The sequence below is a fragment of the Neofelis nebulosa genome, chromosome 8 (genome assembly GCF_028018385.1).
Source record: "Neofelis nebulosa isolate mNeoNeb1 chromosome 8, mNeoNeb1.pri, whole genome shotgun sequence".
Classification (NCBI taxonomy): Eukaryota; Metazoa; Chordata; class Mammalia; order Carnivora; family Felidae; genus Neofelis; species Neofelis nebulosa.
In genome coordinates, this window is record NC_080789.1 from 132344757 (window position 1) to 132362099 (window position 17343).

Genomic DNA, 17343 nt, shown 5'->3' on the forward strand with positions numbered 1-17343 from the left:
CAATCCTAAAACGTGTATGGAGCCACAAAAGACCGAAATAGCTAAAGCAGTCTTGAGAAAGAAGAGCGAAGCTGGAGGCATCACACTTCATGATTTCAAAGTATATGACAAAGCTCTAGTAGTCAAAGCATTATGGTATAGCCACAAAAATAGAGACATAGAGCATTGGAACAGACATGAGAGTCCAGAAAGAAACCTACGCGTGTATGGTCATTTAATTTACTACAGTAGGGAAAGGACAATTTCTTTAATACGTGGCAGTGGGGGCACTGGGCAGCCACAGGCAGCAGAATGAGTGGATTAAAGGCTTGAATGTAAGACCTGAAACCATAAAGCTTCTAGAAGAAAACATAGGCACAAAGCTCCTTGACATTGGTTTTGGCTGTGATTTTGTGGATCTGATACAAATAGCAGAGGCAACAAAAGCAAAAATAAACAAATGGGACTACATCACACCAAAAAGCTTTTGTACAGCATATAAAAAGGCAGCGCACCTGGGACGCCTGGGAAGCTCAGTCGGTTGAGCGTCCGACTTTGGCTCAGGTCGTGATCTTGCGGTTGGTGAGTTCGAACCCCGCGTTGGGCTCTGTGCTGACAGCTCGGAGCCTGGCGCCTGCTTCGGATTCTGTGCCTCCCCTCTCTGTCTGCCCCTCCACCGCTCATGGTCTGTCTCTCTCTCTGTCAAAAATAAATAAACCTTAAAAAAAGAATTTAAAAAAAGGCAATGCACCAAATGGGAGAAAGTATTTTCAAATTAGGTATCTGATAAGGGGTTAATATCCAAAATATATAAAGAACTCCTACAACTAAGTATCAAAACACAGTCAAATTAAATAATGGTCAAAGACCCTGAATAGACATCTTCCCAAAGAAGACATACAGATGGCTAACAGGTGCATGAAAAGATGGTTAACATCACCAATCATCAAGGAAATGCAAATTAAAATCACAATGAGATAATGAGATATCACCTCACACCTCACACCTCACACCTCACACCTCAGTTAGAATAGCTATTATCAAAAAGACAAGAAGTAACAAGTGTTGGCAAGGATGTGGAAAAAAAGGGACCCTTGTGTACTGCTGGTAGGAACGTAAATTGGTGCGGCTACTGTGGAAAACAGTAGGGAGGTTCCTCAAAAAATTAAAAATAGAACTACAGTGTGATCCACCAATTCTACTTCTGGGTATTTATACAAAGGGAAATCACAGTCTCAAAAGGATTTTTGTTTCCTGTGTTCACTGAAACATTATTTGCAATAGCCAAAACATGGAAACAACCTTAGTGTTCATTGATAGATGAATGGATAAAGAAAATGTGTGTGTACACACACACACACACACACACACACACACACACACACAGAGGCATATTATTCAGCCACAAAAAAGAATGGAATTTTATCATTTATGATGACATGGATGGACCTTGAGGACATTAAGTGAAATAAATCAGATCGAGAAAGACAAATACTGTATGTTATCATTTATATGTGGAATTTGAAACAAACAAGCAACAAACAAACGAACTTACAAATACAGAGAACAGGTTGGTGGTTGCCAGAGGCCAGATGGGGGATGGTGGCTGTGGGAGGTAGGCAAATGAGTGAATGTGATCGAAAGGTACAAATTTCCAGTTATAAGGTAGGTAAGTCCTGGGAATGTAGTGCACAGCATGGTGAGGATAGTTAATATTTGTATATTTTAGAATTGCTAAGGGAGTAGATCTTAAAAGTTTTCATCACAAGGAAGAAAGCCAAAAACTTGTAACCGTGTGTGGTGATAGATGTTAACTTAATATAGTAATCATTTTGTAATATATGCATATGTCAAATTGTTGTGCATGAGTTCGAGCCCCGCATCAGCCTCTGTGCTTACAACTCAGACCCTGGAGCTGGCTTCAGATTCTGTGTCTCCCGCTCTCTTCTGCCCTTTTCCTACTTGTGTCTGTCTCTCTCGTTCTCAAAAATAAACATTAAAAAAAGAAAATTAAAAAAAAATCACTATGTTGTACACCTAAAACTAGTGTAATGTTATGGTCAGTTATATCTCAAACAAAAAATTTAAGGAATAAATTTTAAAAATGCATATAAATAAAGGCTTGGTTAGTAGGAGTTCAATAACTATTTGGGGATATGATGGAGGTGCTGCATAGACAATCAGATCCTGGTGGGGTTGTGACAGGGCAAAAGGAAACAATGTAAAACATTGAGGTGGAGGGAGATCCTAGACCAAGTGTGTCTACTTTTGGAGTTTGCCTAAGACTTACTTTGGATATATGTATATATATCCAAATGTATATATATACGTATATATATATCCAAATATATATATATATACATGTATTTATATCCACATATATATAATCCAAATATATATGTATATATCCAAATATATATATGTGTATATATCCACATGTGTGTGTGTATATATATATTTGGATTATATATACGTGTGTGTATATCCATGTGTATATATACATATACTTACACACACACACACACACACACACACACACACACACACACATTCATTCCTGCATGTCTCTGTCCCAGGGGTTTCAGTAGTATGGTTTGATGTTAAGATGGAGTGGGATGCTGAGGGCAGTCCTGTCTCATCTTGAATTTCACCAGTGCATTCTGTAGGACCTGCCCAACATAGGCCACGTAGCCTGAGCCCATACATGGTCCACACCATACTGCAGACAAATACAAAACTTGGTTCTGATTCAGTGTTTAGAATAGGCACAGCAAAATATGTGGGTCTTGTTTAGTAAATAGAAGAACGCCACAGAAATGTACCCGGCACCTTCAGAGAACTCGTCCTTTGGTAGGCAGCCGGAGTTGGCACTTCATTTGCAGTCAGGAAGGTTCAAATAGGCAGTTACCAGGATCTGCTCACATCAGCTGCACGAGAAACTGCTGTTGCCCAGGGCAGCCCGCTCGCTCCAGAAACACCTGTCGTGGTGTGCTCAAAGGGTGCCAGACGTTCCTGTGCTTTCGGGACATCTCTGCTGACCCCTTCACCTAAGAAGTAGATTCCAGTGGCGTTGATAAGCCCTTTTCTGCCAACAGTTGAGGAACGGATGGATGCGCTTTTAAACCAGAAGTTACATGCTGTGCCATTCATACCTCAATGGCTGCAGGGATCAGGGACGTGTAGACTGTGAGCACAATGGAAGACATAAAAAACCCAAGGTGTGGACACTTGACACTTTTTTTTTTTTTCCCAACGTTTTTTATTTATTTTTGGGACAGAGAGAGACAGAGCATGAACGGGGGAGGGGCAGAGAGAAGGAGACACAGAATCGGAAACAGGCTCCAGGCTCCGAGCCATCAGCCCAGAGCCTGACGCGGGGCTCGAACTCACGGACCGCGAGATCGTGACCTGGCTGAAGTCGGACGCTGAACCGACTGCGCCACCCAGGCGCCCCCACTTGACACTTTTTTAAAAAAAGACTTTTCTATTAAATCCTCAGAGGTGTTTTTTCTTTTCTCGAGAGTTGGTTTCTCAGCCTCTTCCTCATCTTCTCCTGCATAATCTGAAGGTCTTGTCCATCTTCGTTTGAACCACAGGGTTCGATAGTTTTGAGCATCTCTGTATTAGGCTGAGTGACTGTGACTTAGTGAAAATGCTGGTTTTCTTATCTCTGAAATGAGGGGTTTGGACTGTCTCTCTACCACCTGTTTCAGCTATTACACTTTTCGTCAGTTCCATTGCTACATATTGGTTTGTGGTTCACCTAAGGACTCTTCAGAGTAGCAAGCCTGCCTTTGGAAATACTAGACTCTTGAATACTAATGTGTTGCGCTCTTAAAAATGGGATTTTGTGGTTCAAGAGAAATGAAGACAAGAATCTATGTATCATTGCCAAGACATCAATACTGCTGAGGTAGCAATTGAAAGCACATAACTTTGTTATAGACAGTGCATTGTCTTTATACTTTGGGCAGTTAATACAAGAGTCTTAGCATGTTTTAGGTTAGGGGTGGTATCACAGAATTACAGTATCAGAAAAGTGAATTTGATCTTTTGTTGTACATTTAAAAATCTCATCCCCATTGAAGTTTTGGCAAGTGAAGCTTTCCTGATTTATAGAGTTAGATTTTTCTTTTCATTTAATTTTTTTTTTTTTAATGCTTCTTTATTTTGGTAGAGGGAGACAAAGTGCGAGCGGGGGAGGGTCAGAGAAAGAGGGAGACACAGAATCCGAAGCAGGCTCCAGGCTCTGAGCTGTCAGCACAGAGCCCAACGCAGGGCTGGAACCCTCAAACTGTGAGATCATGACCTGAGCTGAAGTCGGACACTTGACCGACTGAGCCGCCCAGGTGCCCCTAGGTTTTCCTTTTTAATTCATCAATCTATCGGAGGTAGTTTTGTTTCCTTATACCATTTTTTTTTTTTTTTTTTTTTTTTTTTGCCAATCATTTGTTATAGGCCATGGTTTGAACCAGAGAGTTGAGGAGATGGTATAGAGTAGGGGGTCACCTTCAGCTCACTGCCTGTTTCTGTAAACATTTTGCGGGACTAAAACTGCATGCTGTCTTCATATTGTCTATGTCTGCTCGCACGTTACAGCACCAGAGTTTAATAGTCATGAAAAAGACTGTATGGTCTGCAAAGCCTAATATATTTGCCGTTTAAATGGTTACCTTCACAGAAGAAGGTTCCTGCCCTCCTGTCTACAGCAGTGTTGTCCAGTAGGACTTTTTGGCAATTTTAAGACCATTCTTCCTATATACACACTATTCAAAACAGTAGCCTCTGTCAACATGACTGTCTTGCACTTGTACTGTGGCTGAATTTAACATTTAAGATTAAATAGCTACATGTGGCTAGAAATGACTGTCTTGGACAGTGTACGTCTAGAGATTTAAAGAGAGGGGCCATTGTGGTTACAAAATAGCCAGTTGTTTTATATTGAATTTGGTAGAGTGGAAGCTTATGTAGTTTGATCCGTTCTTGTGATGACAGATAAATGGTCGTATATCATAGATACCTGTAGGTATATAATTTTTAAAAAGTTCACTGTGGAGGGTCCTGGGTGGCTCAGTTGGGTAAGTGTCCACTTTGATTTCAGCTTAGTTCACGATCTCACAGTTCATGGGTTCAAGCCCCACATCAGGCTCTGCACTAACAGCATGGAAACTGCTTGGAATTCTCTCTTTGCCTCTCTCTCTGCACCCCCCCCCCCCCACTCCCTGCTCACCCGTGCAAGCACTCTCTCTTGCTCGCTCTCTCTCTCTCAAATAAGCTTAAAAAATAAATAAATAAAAATAAAAAGCTACTGTGATCTCCACTATTTCACATATACTGTTCTTCCTTTGCAGCGAGGAGGAGCTCCCATATCATAATGCGGCTATGGAACGGGTGAGTCCAGCTCCACATTTATTTATCGTTTCTAGTGAGTTATGTTTATCAGAGGGATAAAATCCACCACCTCTGTGATTTTGAGTGCCGGCTTATATGTAAATGGTACAGGCATTGTTCGAATTTGACCCAGAGTATACCACAGTAAGGAAGTAATTAATGGTGAAATAATTTTAGGAGGTTTTTGGAACTTCTGATAGATAGTTGAGAAAAAAAGAAAGGTAGCAGTCATCAGAGACTTGTATGCTAGACAGTTAGCTCTCAGTCTAGGACTCAGTCCACTTCTCATTCATGCTTTGAATGCAGAGCCCTTTCAGAGCACGGTTGCTGGGACCTTCTTCTGTCTGTTAGGTCAGACTCTCTGGGCAGGAACTCAGGGCATCTGCGGAAAGCTTCTGAAGCGATTCTCAGGCACTCTTTGGCTAATAAAGCACCATTCTAGACCCATAGTTTTTTGTTTCAGAACTGTTCCATGAGGCTGTAATCAAATTTCCTACAAACAACAACAACAAAACTTTGCCTTATTCAAGTAAGTCTTTTAGCTTTTAAGGACTTAGAGAAATCTTATGTATAGTAAACCTGTCACTGTTTTTAAGCTTAGTGTTTCTGCCTTTCTTCATTGTACTTGGTTGGCTAGGGAGTTGGTTCCATAGGTGCATGTGCATGAGAACTAGAGATTGAGTGGTTTTTTTCTTTTTAAATTTTTTACTATCTATTTATTTTTGAGAGAGAGAGAGAGAGAGAGAGAGCGAGCAGGGGGAGGGGTGGGGGGGAGGAGGCACAGAATCCAAAGCAGGCTTCAGGCTCTGAACTGTCAGTACAGAGCCCGACATGGGGCTTGACCCCACAAATTGTGAGATCATGACCTGAGCTGAAGTCGACACTTAACCGACTGAGCCACCCAGGTGCCCAAGATTCAGTGTTTTAAGGTTCATCAGATGTTCCCTCCCCTTCTCTGTTTTTTTCTGTACCAAAAAGTGAATTGCAGAATGAAAGGCAGGCTATTTATTGGGATTATCTTCAGTTTGTGTATGTTTGATGTGGGAAGGAGGCTGGGTTTCAGATAATAGAGGTAAAAATATTGTAATGAGAATTTGAAAAATACTTTAGAAAATCTCTCTAAAATCAAAAAATTCTGAAAAAAAATGAAGCAAACCTTTAAGATGTAGACAAAATTGCCATTGATATATATGAAGATCATTAGAGGTACTTCCTGCAGTTGAATTGTCATGTGACTGCCTCATTCTCTCCCAGTACCATAACCTTGATGTTTTAGCAAATGAGTTTCTTAGTAGATACGTTATTGAGTAGCAACTGTGTATCAAGCCCTGGGGTAGGTACTGCCTAGAATACTAGGGTCAGATAAGACATAGTTTCTGCTTTGAGACACTCACTGTCCATCCAATGACTAGAGGAAGGTCAAGTGAGACAATAGATAGGAGATTATTGATGACTTCTATCAGTCCACCTTGAAAAGGGAACCTGAGGGCTTGTTCCCACTCTCTTGTCTAGTGTCCTGACTTCACTGATCCTTGGAGTCCACTGCTAGAACCACTGTGACATTATCTCTCACCATACTCTTGTCTTCATTCCCCTCTCTTCCCAGCTGAAATCCTACTCTAGGTCACTACAGTCACTCGCACATACCTTTCCCCTCCTTGCCTCTCTTGCTTCCTCTGGACTAAACTCCAGGCCACGTTGAGGCCAGCTTTCTGCCTCTGCAGTGCCTGCTCCTGTCTGGCTCAGTGTAACTGGGAAAAGACTCACAACCATGCTGACTGGTTTCACTTTAAAGTCATGATCACAAACTTCAGTCGAACGTTAATGCTGCCTAGAGATCATGCTGTTCCTAGTGAATTTTTGCTCCATTTTAGCCACTGGAACATTCTTTCCTGCTTAGATTTCCAGTACCTCATCCATGCTCTCAGTTCATGTTCTTACTTCTTACAAGAAAATAGAAGCAATCAGAGAAGAACTTCCACAAACGCCCATAACCATACCTACCTACCTACCTGTTTTCATCTATGCTTACGGGCTCTGATCGCTGTTGCTTGTTCAGGGACATCACTCAGTCTCTTCTTCCCTCTCCCACCTGAATTCATTCTCTTTCTGCTTGATGTTTCCCATCAATGTAAAATGTATTATCTCTCTCAGAAAACAACAACAAGACCACCAATCTTCTTTTTCTTTATTTTTTTTTTATATATGAAATTTATTGTCAAATTGGTTTCCATACAACACCCAGTGCTCATCCCAACAGGTGCCCTCCTCAGTACCCATCACCCACTTTCCCCTCCCCCCAACCCTCAGCAACCCTCAGTTTATTCTCAGTATTTAAGAGTCTCTTATGGTTTGCCTCCTTCCCTCTCTGTAACTTCCCGCCCCTTCCCCTCCCCCGTGGTCTTCTGTTTGAGTTTCTCAGGATCCACATATGAGTGAAAACATGGTATCTGTCTTTCTCTGCCTGACTTATTTTACTTAGCATAATACTCTCCATTTCCATCCACGTTGCTACAAATGGCCAGATTTCATTCTTTCTCATTGCCAAGTAGTATTCCGTTGTACATATAAACCACAATTTCTTTATCCATTCGTCAGTTGATGGACATTTAGGCTCTTTCCATAATTTGGCTATTGTTGAAAGTGCTGCTGTCAACATTGGGGTACAAGTGCTCCTATGCATCAGCACTCCTGTATCCCTTGGGTAAATTCCTAGCAGTGCTATTCCTGGGTCATAAGGTAGATCTATTTTTAATTTTTTGAGGAACCTCCACACTGTTTTCCATAGCGGCTGCACCAGTTTGCATTCCCACCAACAGTGCAAGAGGGTTCCTGTTTCTCCGCATCCTCGCCAGCGTCTATAGTCTCCTGATTTGTTCATTTTGGCCACTCTGACTGACGTGAGGTGGTATCTGAGTGTGGTTTTGATTTGTGTTTCCCTGATGAGGAGCGACGTTGAGCATCTTTTCATGTGCCTGTTGGCCATCCGGATGTCTTCTTTAGAGAAGTGTCTATTCATGTTTTCTGCCCATTTCTTCACTGGGTTATTTGTTTTTCGGGTGTGGAGTTTGGTGAGCTATTTATAGATAGATTTGGTGAATCTATTTATAGATTTTGGATACTAGCCTTTTATCTGATATGTCATTTGCAAATATCTTTTCCCATTCCATCGGTTACCTTTTAATTTTGTTGATTGTTTCCTTTGCAGTGCAGAAGCTTTTTATCTTGATGAGGGTTCAATAGTTCATTGTTGCTTTTAATTCCCTTGCCTTTGGAGATGTGTCAAGTAAGAAATTGCTGCGCCTGAGGTCAGAGAGGTTTTTTCCTGCTTTCTTCTTTAGGGTTTTGATGGTTTCCTGTCTCACATTCAGGTCCTTCATCCATTTTGAGTTTATCTTTGTGACTGGGAGTAAGAAAGTGGTCTAGTTTCATCCTTCTGCATGTTGCTGTCCTGTTCTCTCAGCACCATTTGTTAAAGAGACTGACTTTTTTCCACTGGATATTCTTTCCTGCTTTGTCAAAGATTAGTTGGCCATACATTTGAAGACCACCAATCTTCTTTTGCCCCATTTCCTCCTCAGAACCTCCAGAACTGCCCTGATTCTCTTTTGCTCTTAGAGCAACGCTTCTTGAAAGAGGTGTCTCTACTCTTTCTTCTCCATTTCTTTCCTGCATTTCCTTCTTGCATCCATTCCAATCAGATTTTTCGCTTTTCCCCTTATCCCCACCTCCTTCTGGCCTGTATTACGTTCCCTAATTCCCTTTATGCTGTGATGCAGCCGTCAGTTCCCAGTCTGACTCTTGGTCTGCCTGCAGTGTGTGTTTGAAGCGGTAGGCTGCCGCCTCCTTCCTACACGTTCTCTCTTCCTGGCCCTCCAACCCTCATGCGTTCCGCGTGTTCTTTCCTCACTGGCTGCTCTTTCAAAGTTTCTCTGCTTGTACCTTCTCATCTCCTTGATCTCTGTACTTTGATGTGCCCCAGAGCGAGGCCTTGAACTTCTCTTTCCTATCCGTATTTTTTCCTTGGTCATCTCATCTTGTCTTTGGCTCTAAATGCCAACTGTGTGTTGATGACTTGGCTCCCCAAATCCCAGGCTTGTGTACCCTGGTACATTCATTTAAATGTCTACACTTAGGTGTCTAATGAATGTCCAAACTGGAGCTTCTGTTATTCCCTTTAAATCCATTCTGTCAACAGACTTCCCCTTGTCAGTAAATGGGAACTCTACTCTTCTAGTTGTTCAGCTAAAACTTGTAAGTTATCTTTGACTTTCGTTCATACCCCACATTTCGTCTGTCAGCAATCCTATGAGCTCTGCCTTCAAAATGGGTTCAGAATCTGATGACTTATCATCACCACTTTTGCCCCCCTGTCCACTGTTAATGTCTCTTCTGGAGCTTTCTGTCTTCCTGCTTCTGCTGTTGTACCCCTCTCTCCCCACAGTCTTTCTGTTCACCGAAAGAGATAGATTGAGCCTGTCACGTAAGATTGTGACACTCTGATTGGAACATCGTTTTGGCTTTCAGTTGTATCCACAGTAAAAGGATAAGTCCTCAGAGTGACCTTCATTGCCCTTTATGACCTTGTTTCCGTTAAGTCTCTTGTTTCATTTTCAGTGCCTTCTCTTCTTTACTCACTGTGCTCCTTCATGGATCCAGAGCGCGCCTGCCATATTCCTTCTTTGGCTGCTTCCTCTCCTGGGGTGCCTTCCCCCCTTCGTCCCCATAGCTATAGGACCCATTCCGTTTCCTTTCCTATTCACTCAAATGTCACCTTCACCTTCAGAATAAGACCTTCCCTGGCATGATACCTAAAATTGCAAACTCCCTCCCCCCACCACATCCTAATTATCCCCCTCCTTCCTTTATTTTTCTCCTTAACACTTAACACTATTTCACATTCTATAAATATGTTACTTCTTTGTGTGTGTGTGTGTGTGTGTGTGTGTGTGTGTGTGTGTGTGTGTGTGTGTGTTGCTCTCCAGGATGTAATTTGGCGGGGGGATCTACTTTGTCCTGTATCCCCAGAACACAGAGCATTGCACATAGTCTAGGCTGAGCAAGTGGTGGCTGAATGGATAATCAAATGAATGTAATGGCTGCTTTATAACACTAAATACGGTGACTTAAACACTTGAATGTTACAGTGGCCTTTATTTAAAAAATTAGGGAGAGAAGAATTGGAAGGTATCGTTTAACAAAAGATACCCATAATTGGCAGAATAAAATCTGGTAACTCGGTATAGACTTCTGCCTTCAGTGCCCCCACCTCTCTTTTTCTTTGTTATAATTTTCTGGTCCAGAAAGTCCACAAGTCTGGGAACTGGTGATATAGATGATTCAAGAAGGGTGGCAGCGAACGAAAGAAGAAATACAAGACAGAAACTAGTGGAAGATGCATGCTTGAGGGAGGTTGTTTTTACATTTTTATTTTTTCAGAGTCTTGCCTATGCAATAAAAGACCTACCCAGTGCATTTATACTTATAATTAATTGGTTATTTACTTTAAAGTGTTTAATAGGAAGTCACTCAAAAAATCTATGCATACCTTAATAATTTAACATAAGACATAATTTTATATTCATCTGCCAATCTTTTATGAAGCGAGAGGAAGGATACTGAGGCAGCTCATTGAGATACTGAGGCAGAAGTGGTTCTGCCTTTTGTATGCGTTTTCTATAAAACGGCAAGTGTATTGTATGACCTGCCCTTTATACTTTTGGTTTCTTTTTCGTGGAATGAGAACTTCAGACACATGCAGACGAGCAGTCGGGGACGGTAACCTTTTTAGTTTATCAGAATTTCCCGCAGTTTTTCTGGTTTCAGTTCAGTTCAGGTATTCTTAGTGACTGCCTAGTCCTAATGGCCAAGCCCTGCAGTTTCCAGGAAACTACTAAACAATAGTGCACATATGGCTTCATCGAACAACCTCAGTGGAAACAGTACCATGCCGAATTCTGCACATGTGTGTTAATCTTTACAAAGCATACACTCGAAGTGTGCACTTACTGCCCTTTGGGAGACTTGTACACTAATGCATAGTCGTGTAATCATGGTTTTAGTTCCAGCTTTGCCCATGTGTTATTGTACAGGAAGCAGTTCTCTGCTTAAAACAGGGGTAGTAGTAGGCAGTCTCTCTTAAGAGAATTAGTGCTGATATTTGCAGAGTGCTTTGGATTCCCCTGAACAGGCATTTAAACAAATAAACAATCACACTTATTATATTTACTTGGCAGAGAACAATCTTAATAATGGATTATATTGTTTCTTCGAGCTTATTGATGTTTTTAATAAGGAGAAAAGGATATGTAAAGCTATGAATTTTCACGAATTCAGCTGTTTCTTTATGTAACGCAACATTTTGAATAGCTTATGGAATATTGGAATCTATTCGTATCTTTAAAAACTGTATCTTAATTTTATGTGGTGTGAAATCTTACTCAAAATACATGACCAATAGACTTTTCAGTGCCATTATTCTGTCTAAACAGGGCTCTTTCCTCCCTGTACTTCTTGTCCTCTCCTGACCTCTGCTGGTGAGGTCTAGGTGTGTGGGACTCCAGTCCACTATCCTCAGTCACCCATTCCAATACTCAAATAGGAGAGACAGAAAAGCATCTGAAGATTTGAACTTCAGAAGAGTCCCAAGATTTCTTATTCTAGAAGAGAAGTCCATTTAATATCCGTCCATGCACTATGTATATGTAGGGCCATTACTGTCAGAATTGTTAATCATGTTAATCACCTTAAGACAACTGGGCATCAGATTGCAAACTTCAAACGAAAGGTTTAGTCCTTTTCTGAAAACAGCTCACGGGAAGAAAAGTGCACAACACGGATGGTTTTCATAGTCAGTGAGGTAATAGAGAGCTAGTAGTAGACTTAAAGACTTCGGCATTATTTTCCTTTGGACGGATGTCATTTTGAAGTTCTCAGGGGAATATAATTTTCTTATACTAGGGTCTCCTATATGATTTTAGCAGTTACAACGTTGAGCTCACCTAGTACCCGATTTTTAGCTTTTGAAAACCATTCCCCATTAAAAAGAACCACTGTTTCTTAAAGAAGTGGCTGATCTAGGTTTGGGGTAGAAAAAGTATAAAGTAAAATGAACCTGATTATCTTGTGCCAGATAGGGCATGTCTCAAGGATCCATTTGAAGGGGCAGATCTCCAACCAGATAAGAGGCAGTCCTGCCAAATTTGGGACAGTTTGAGCTTCAAAAGAATAATGATGAGAGTGGATTATAACACATAGAATAAAATATTTCTTTGGGGTGCCTGAGTGTCTTAGTCAGTTAAACCTCCGACTCCATATTCGGCTCAGGTCATGACCTCACAGTTCATGAGTTTGAGCCCCACGTCAGGTTCTACCCTGATAGTGTAGAGCCTGCTTGGGATTCTCTCTCTCTCTCTCTCTCTCTCTCTCTCTCTCTGTGCCTCCCCCACACTCTTGTTCTCTCTCTCAAAACAAATATATAAACATTTGAAAAAAAAATAGTTCTTTATACCATAGTGTTATTTCAAAGGGAAGAGGGGCTAGAAGAGAAAGATTTTTAAATAGAAAAGTGTCAATAGTAGAGAAGGAGTCCTAGAAAAAAACCCTCCACATCATTGTAGAACCACCAGAATCAGAATCTGTTCAGGCAGGGGTTATTTGAGGGTAATAAGACCATTGGATAGAATTGTGAAGGAACAGGATGTCCACTCTCCCTCAAAGCCTACCACACAGATTACAGTTGACCATTGACCATACAGTGGGGGCAGGGGTGCTGACCCCTCGTGCAGTCGAAAATCTACATAGAACTTTTGAGTTCCCCTAATCTTAATTACTAGTAGCCTGCTATTGACTAAAAGCCTTACAGATAACGTGAACAGTCAATTAACATATTTTGAATGCTATATGTATTAGATACTGTATTCTTACAATGAAGTAAGCTGGAGAAAAAATGATGTTAAGAAAATTGTAAGAAAGAGAAAATACATTTAGAGTACTATGCTGTATCAGAAAAAAATCCACATATAAGTGGACTCGCACAGTTCAAACCCATATGTCATTTAAGGGTGAGCTGTATAAATACATGGTGCAGTGTTCTAACTTTTTGCGTGCTCAAAATATTTCAGAATAAAAGTTGGGAGAAGTCAGATGTCTGTGTATGAAGTCAAGAGAGCTTCTGGTAGCAATTTTGTGTAGACTTCTAATATCAGTAGTTCTGCCTTTTGGCGATACTTTGAAAGGTGTTGCCAACATGATGGAATGATAACCGTTTTTACCATTATGTAAGAGATACTATTATAATTTATTTCTGGTTATTTCTATATTACAATGATTGAATTACTTTCGGAAGTATTTATGATCTTGGTTCATCCATTCATATTTTTTCTCTTTCATACCCCTCTACCTCTGGTAGAATGCTATTAATTGTTTCACAGTGCTATTCCCTCATTTTTCTGTATATAAATTGTGTTTAACTTAAAAATATTTAACTCTTTAAATATAACAACCACTCTTCTAGGTGATGAAATTAGAACAGGAATATATGACATGGTTCCTATTGTCAAGGAGTTTCTATGGTAATAATAATGATATGATTTGGCCATTTAGGGCAACTAAAACACAGCTGTTTGGTATTATAATAATCCTAATAATTCTTACTTTGTAGACAAGACAACTAAGATACAGAGAGATTAAGAAACTTGCCCCAAATGAAACAGGTAGGAAGGGGCAAAATTCAAATTTAAACCCAGGCCAGCTGGGTCTTCAGTCCATGCCTTAAAATGCTGAGGAAACAGTTAATTTTGCTTGGACCATGAAGGCATTTGAGAAAGGTTCCAGACCTTTGACATTTAACTGAACGGATATATTTTACCAGATGATGTTGGGGAAGAGCATCATAGGCAGACAAATAGCAACCTTTGCTTAAAGAGTCATGAAAATCTCTTATGTGCTGCGAATGACGAATAGTTCAGAGTGGCCAGATCATACAAGTAGCAGGGAGTGAAACTGGAGGGTGAACGGGGCCATGTGGTGAAGAGCCATCCATGTAGAAGTTTGAACTTTATTTGTAGATAGTGGGTAGCCATTGAGGGGCTTTTAACTGTGATGCATTTAAAAAGATGTGGTAGTGGTGGAGGTGGAGTTGAAGACCACCCCAGCTACCAGTGAGGAGTTAGTGCCTTCATCTAGGAGTTAGGATTGCTGAACCAGGACAGGAGACATGATGGAAGCAAGAGACATGGATGGACCGGCAGAATGTGGATTGGGGAGTGGGAAGGAAGGGAACGGTTTTAGTTTGATAGGCTTAGTAGGTAGTGATGCTGTGAATTCATGTTGGAGAAGAGAAGGGGAATAGTGTGGTCAGGGAATAGTTTGGGATATGTTGAGATTGAGTATCTGCTGAGCTTATAGGTCAAGATTCTCACTTGATGTTATATTCTGTCTAGTTTATCTTGGTGTTACTGAGTCCACGGCAAGAATGGTGTTCGTTAGCCTGTTTTTCTGGAGCATTCAGGTTCACATCTGTCACCTGTGGTTTCAGTTACTTCTTATTTCAGAATAAGTTCTGGAATAGTTAGTTGTACCATGTTTGGCGATAGAGTATATTTTATCCACGAGTTGTAGATTCATGAGTGGGGGGAGGACATTCACTGCGTTCAGCTCAGGTGTAGCTGAATTGATGGCATCACGGAGTTAAAATTTAAACGAGATGGAACTACTAATACATAATTTTTAAATCCTGCAGCATGGGAGCTTTTCCCAAGGTGTGTCTTTTTTTTCCCCCCTGTAGGGGAAAGAAAAGCATACTTAATGGTTTTTAAAATTGTGTTTGTGTGTTTTGTCCTTCCGTGTTAGTGTGTAGCATTTAAAATTACATATATGATAAATATGAGAATACAAGGTATGCCTTAAAAAAAGAATAACTACTTCTTAAAGTGATTCATTGATAATTCATAGTCATAAAAATGAAACAGAGCAAGAGACCTGCTAGGTCTCAGCAGGGTTGTTCCTGGCAAAGTGTATGTTATTATACTCTAGGGTTGGCTTGAATTATTTGGTGTTTTCCTGTTGGTGGAGAAAGGGGTTGTGTTTGAAGAAGTCAGGGGAGGAAGTGCCGAAGAACAAAAAAATACTAAACTTCGATCAATCTTAATTTTTCACAGCTTGGCCTTCTCTAAAGTCACATTTAGCAGAAACATTAATTAGATTTCAGTGCCCCACTGAGCTTTAAAATTAAACATATTTCTGGAACCATCTGTAACATTTTATCACTAATAATATAATGAAGAATATGCTCAGTCTTTTGAAAAATGGGAATTATAACAGTACGTTTTGCTCACGAGTGATCATCTTTTATTATGAACAACCCATCACAATTTCTAGTAAGAGTTAAGTAATTAAAGGGTTTTAAATATATGCCTAAAAATAAAATTCTCTAAAAATATTTGCGTTTTTAGAAATTGAGAATCTTTCCCCAAAATCAGGATTTTCTTTGGGATTTTATGCTTCTTTTAAATCTAAAAATATTGATGGTGGGCATATGCCATCTGCCTGTGAGACTGCACTGAAGACCGTCAGGAAGAGCCATTGCTTTCATCTAAACTATAATTACCTGAACCGAGGACACGTGGGAAGCAAGAGACATAGATGTGGTGGCTAAGCATGTAGGTCCTGAAGCCAAGCTGCCCGGCTTTGGACCTCTCTTCAAACTTGACTTTACCAGATGGGGGAATTTGAAAGTCCTTTAACCCCCTGTACCTTATTTGTAAAACAGGGACGATTATACTTACCTCACAGGGTTGTCATAAGCTTACCGTTTAGAGCATAAAGTATGTCTTCGGAACCGTTTTCTTTCCCGTATGGGCTTTCCTTTCCTTTGCTTTTGCTTCATCCACCTATGACACTGACAGAGGCCTCCAGAAAAGAAAATGTGGGGATTGAGGAGAATTGACAAAATGGCGGAATCTCAGCTCACCAGAAAGGATTACTTTGGATTCCTTTCGTGAGAATGAAATAGTTTGGGACCTACTCTGTGTCCGGCACTGTTCTGGGGACTGGGGAGACTGCAGACACGTCTGCCTTCATGGGGTGCGGAGTCGTTAGGGGAGAATGCACGTTAGGTGCGCAGCAGCAGCGGGCTCCCTGACTCTGAAGCCCGGCAGGAGACGGTCTGACCCGGTTACACAAAGAGGTCCCCACAGACTTTTTGGCTGAGGAGGGTATTTTTCTCTGTCTGAAAGGATGGGGTACAAAAGCGCCTTCCACATTTGTGTCAGGCTTCTGAAGAAAAGGGACGGATGAGCTGTACATGCCTAGTTCTTTGTCTAAATTTACTAATCAGGTAAGTCACTTTACCACCTTAGGAGTTGATAAGAGGTTGGACAACAGGCCCAAATAATTAGGAAGAAACGTCCCTTCTCCTGGAGGCCAGAGAAGGAAGGAAGAAGCATTTTCTCTACCACCCTCCCCATCCCCCAGCTTTGCTCCAAATCCCAATTTGGTGTGACAGCTAAGACCCCTGCCTACGTTTTTGGCCTCATCCCCTGATGCTTCTTTCTTTAGCTCTTTAGAACTACTGTCAGGCACCACGGGCTGTTACCTCAGAGCTACATCTATCCATGCTTCTTAGAATATTCATTCCCACGTTGTGCTTGATAAAAATCCTAATAATGTTTCAGTTCTTCATTTAGGGCTTATCTTCTTTAACATCCCTAGGTGGATTTGACTGCCCCTTCCATTGTGACCTTGCTGTCACCTTTTCTGACCTTATGTTGTCACACAAGTCACAGCACTCTCCCATGTCCGTGACAGTTGCCCCGAGCAGACGCTGACCTTCAGGGGAGCAACTTTACTTACTTTTGGACAAATTTTTCCCTGGCATATTGCTAGTTATATGTTAATCTCTCCACACATAAATACCCGGTTCTCCTTTATTATTTTTTTTTTTTTAATTTTTTTTTTTCAACATTTTTTTAA

General features: G+C 40.9%; 1 protein-coding gene and 1 long non-coding RNA gene across 9 annotated transcripts in view; one reads left to right on the top strand and one right to left on the bottom strand.

Annotated features, from left to right (window-relative positions):
• The window catches only part of USP6NL (USP6 N-terminal like), a 231352-nt gene that overhangs the window by 160603 nt on the left and 53406 nt on the right, over positions 1-17343 (top strand). For 6 of the 8 annotated variants that reach the window (XM_058681929.1, XM_058681928.1, XM_058681930.1 and 3 more), the window contains one exon: positions 5331-5370. The exons of 1 other annotated variant lie outside the window; for it this stretch is intronic. In XM_058681929.1, the coding sequence (XP_058537912.1) occupies positions 5331-5370 (40 nt within the window). Of the gene's footprint in view, positions 1-5330; positions 5371-5845; positions 5900-17343 lie in introns of those variants that run through there. One more of the 8 variants, XM_058681931.1, reaches the window with a different exon arrangement.
• Positions 592-17055, bottom strand: LOC131483603 (uncharacterized). The gene is made up of 3 exons (XR_009247799.1): positions 16967-17055; positions 16182-16281; positions 592-678 (listed from the first exon to the last, which is right to left on the bottom strand). It is a non-coding gene; the product is annotated as an uncharacterized LOC131483603 (long non-coding RNA).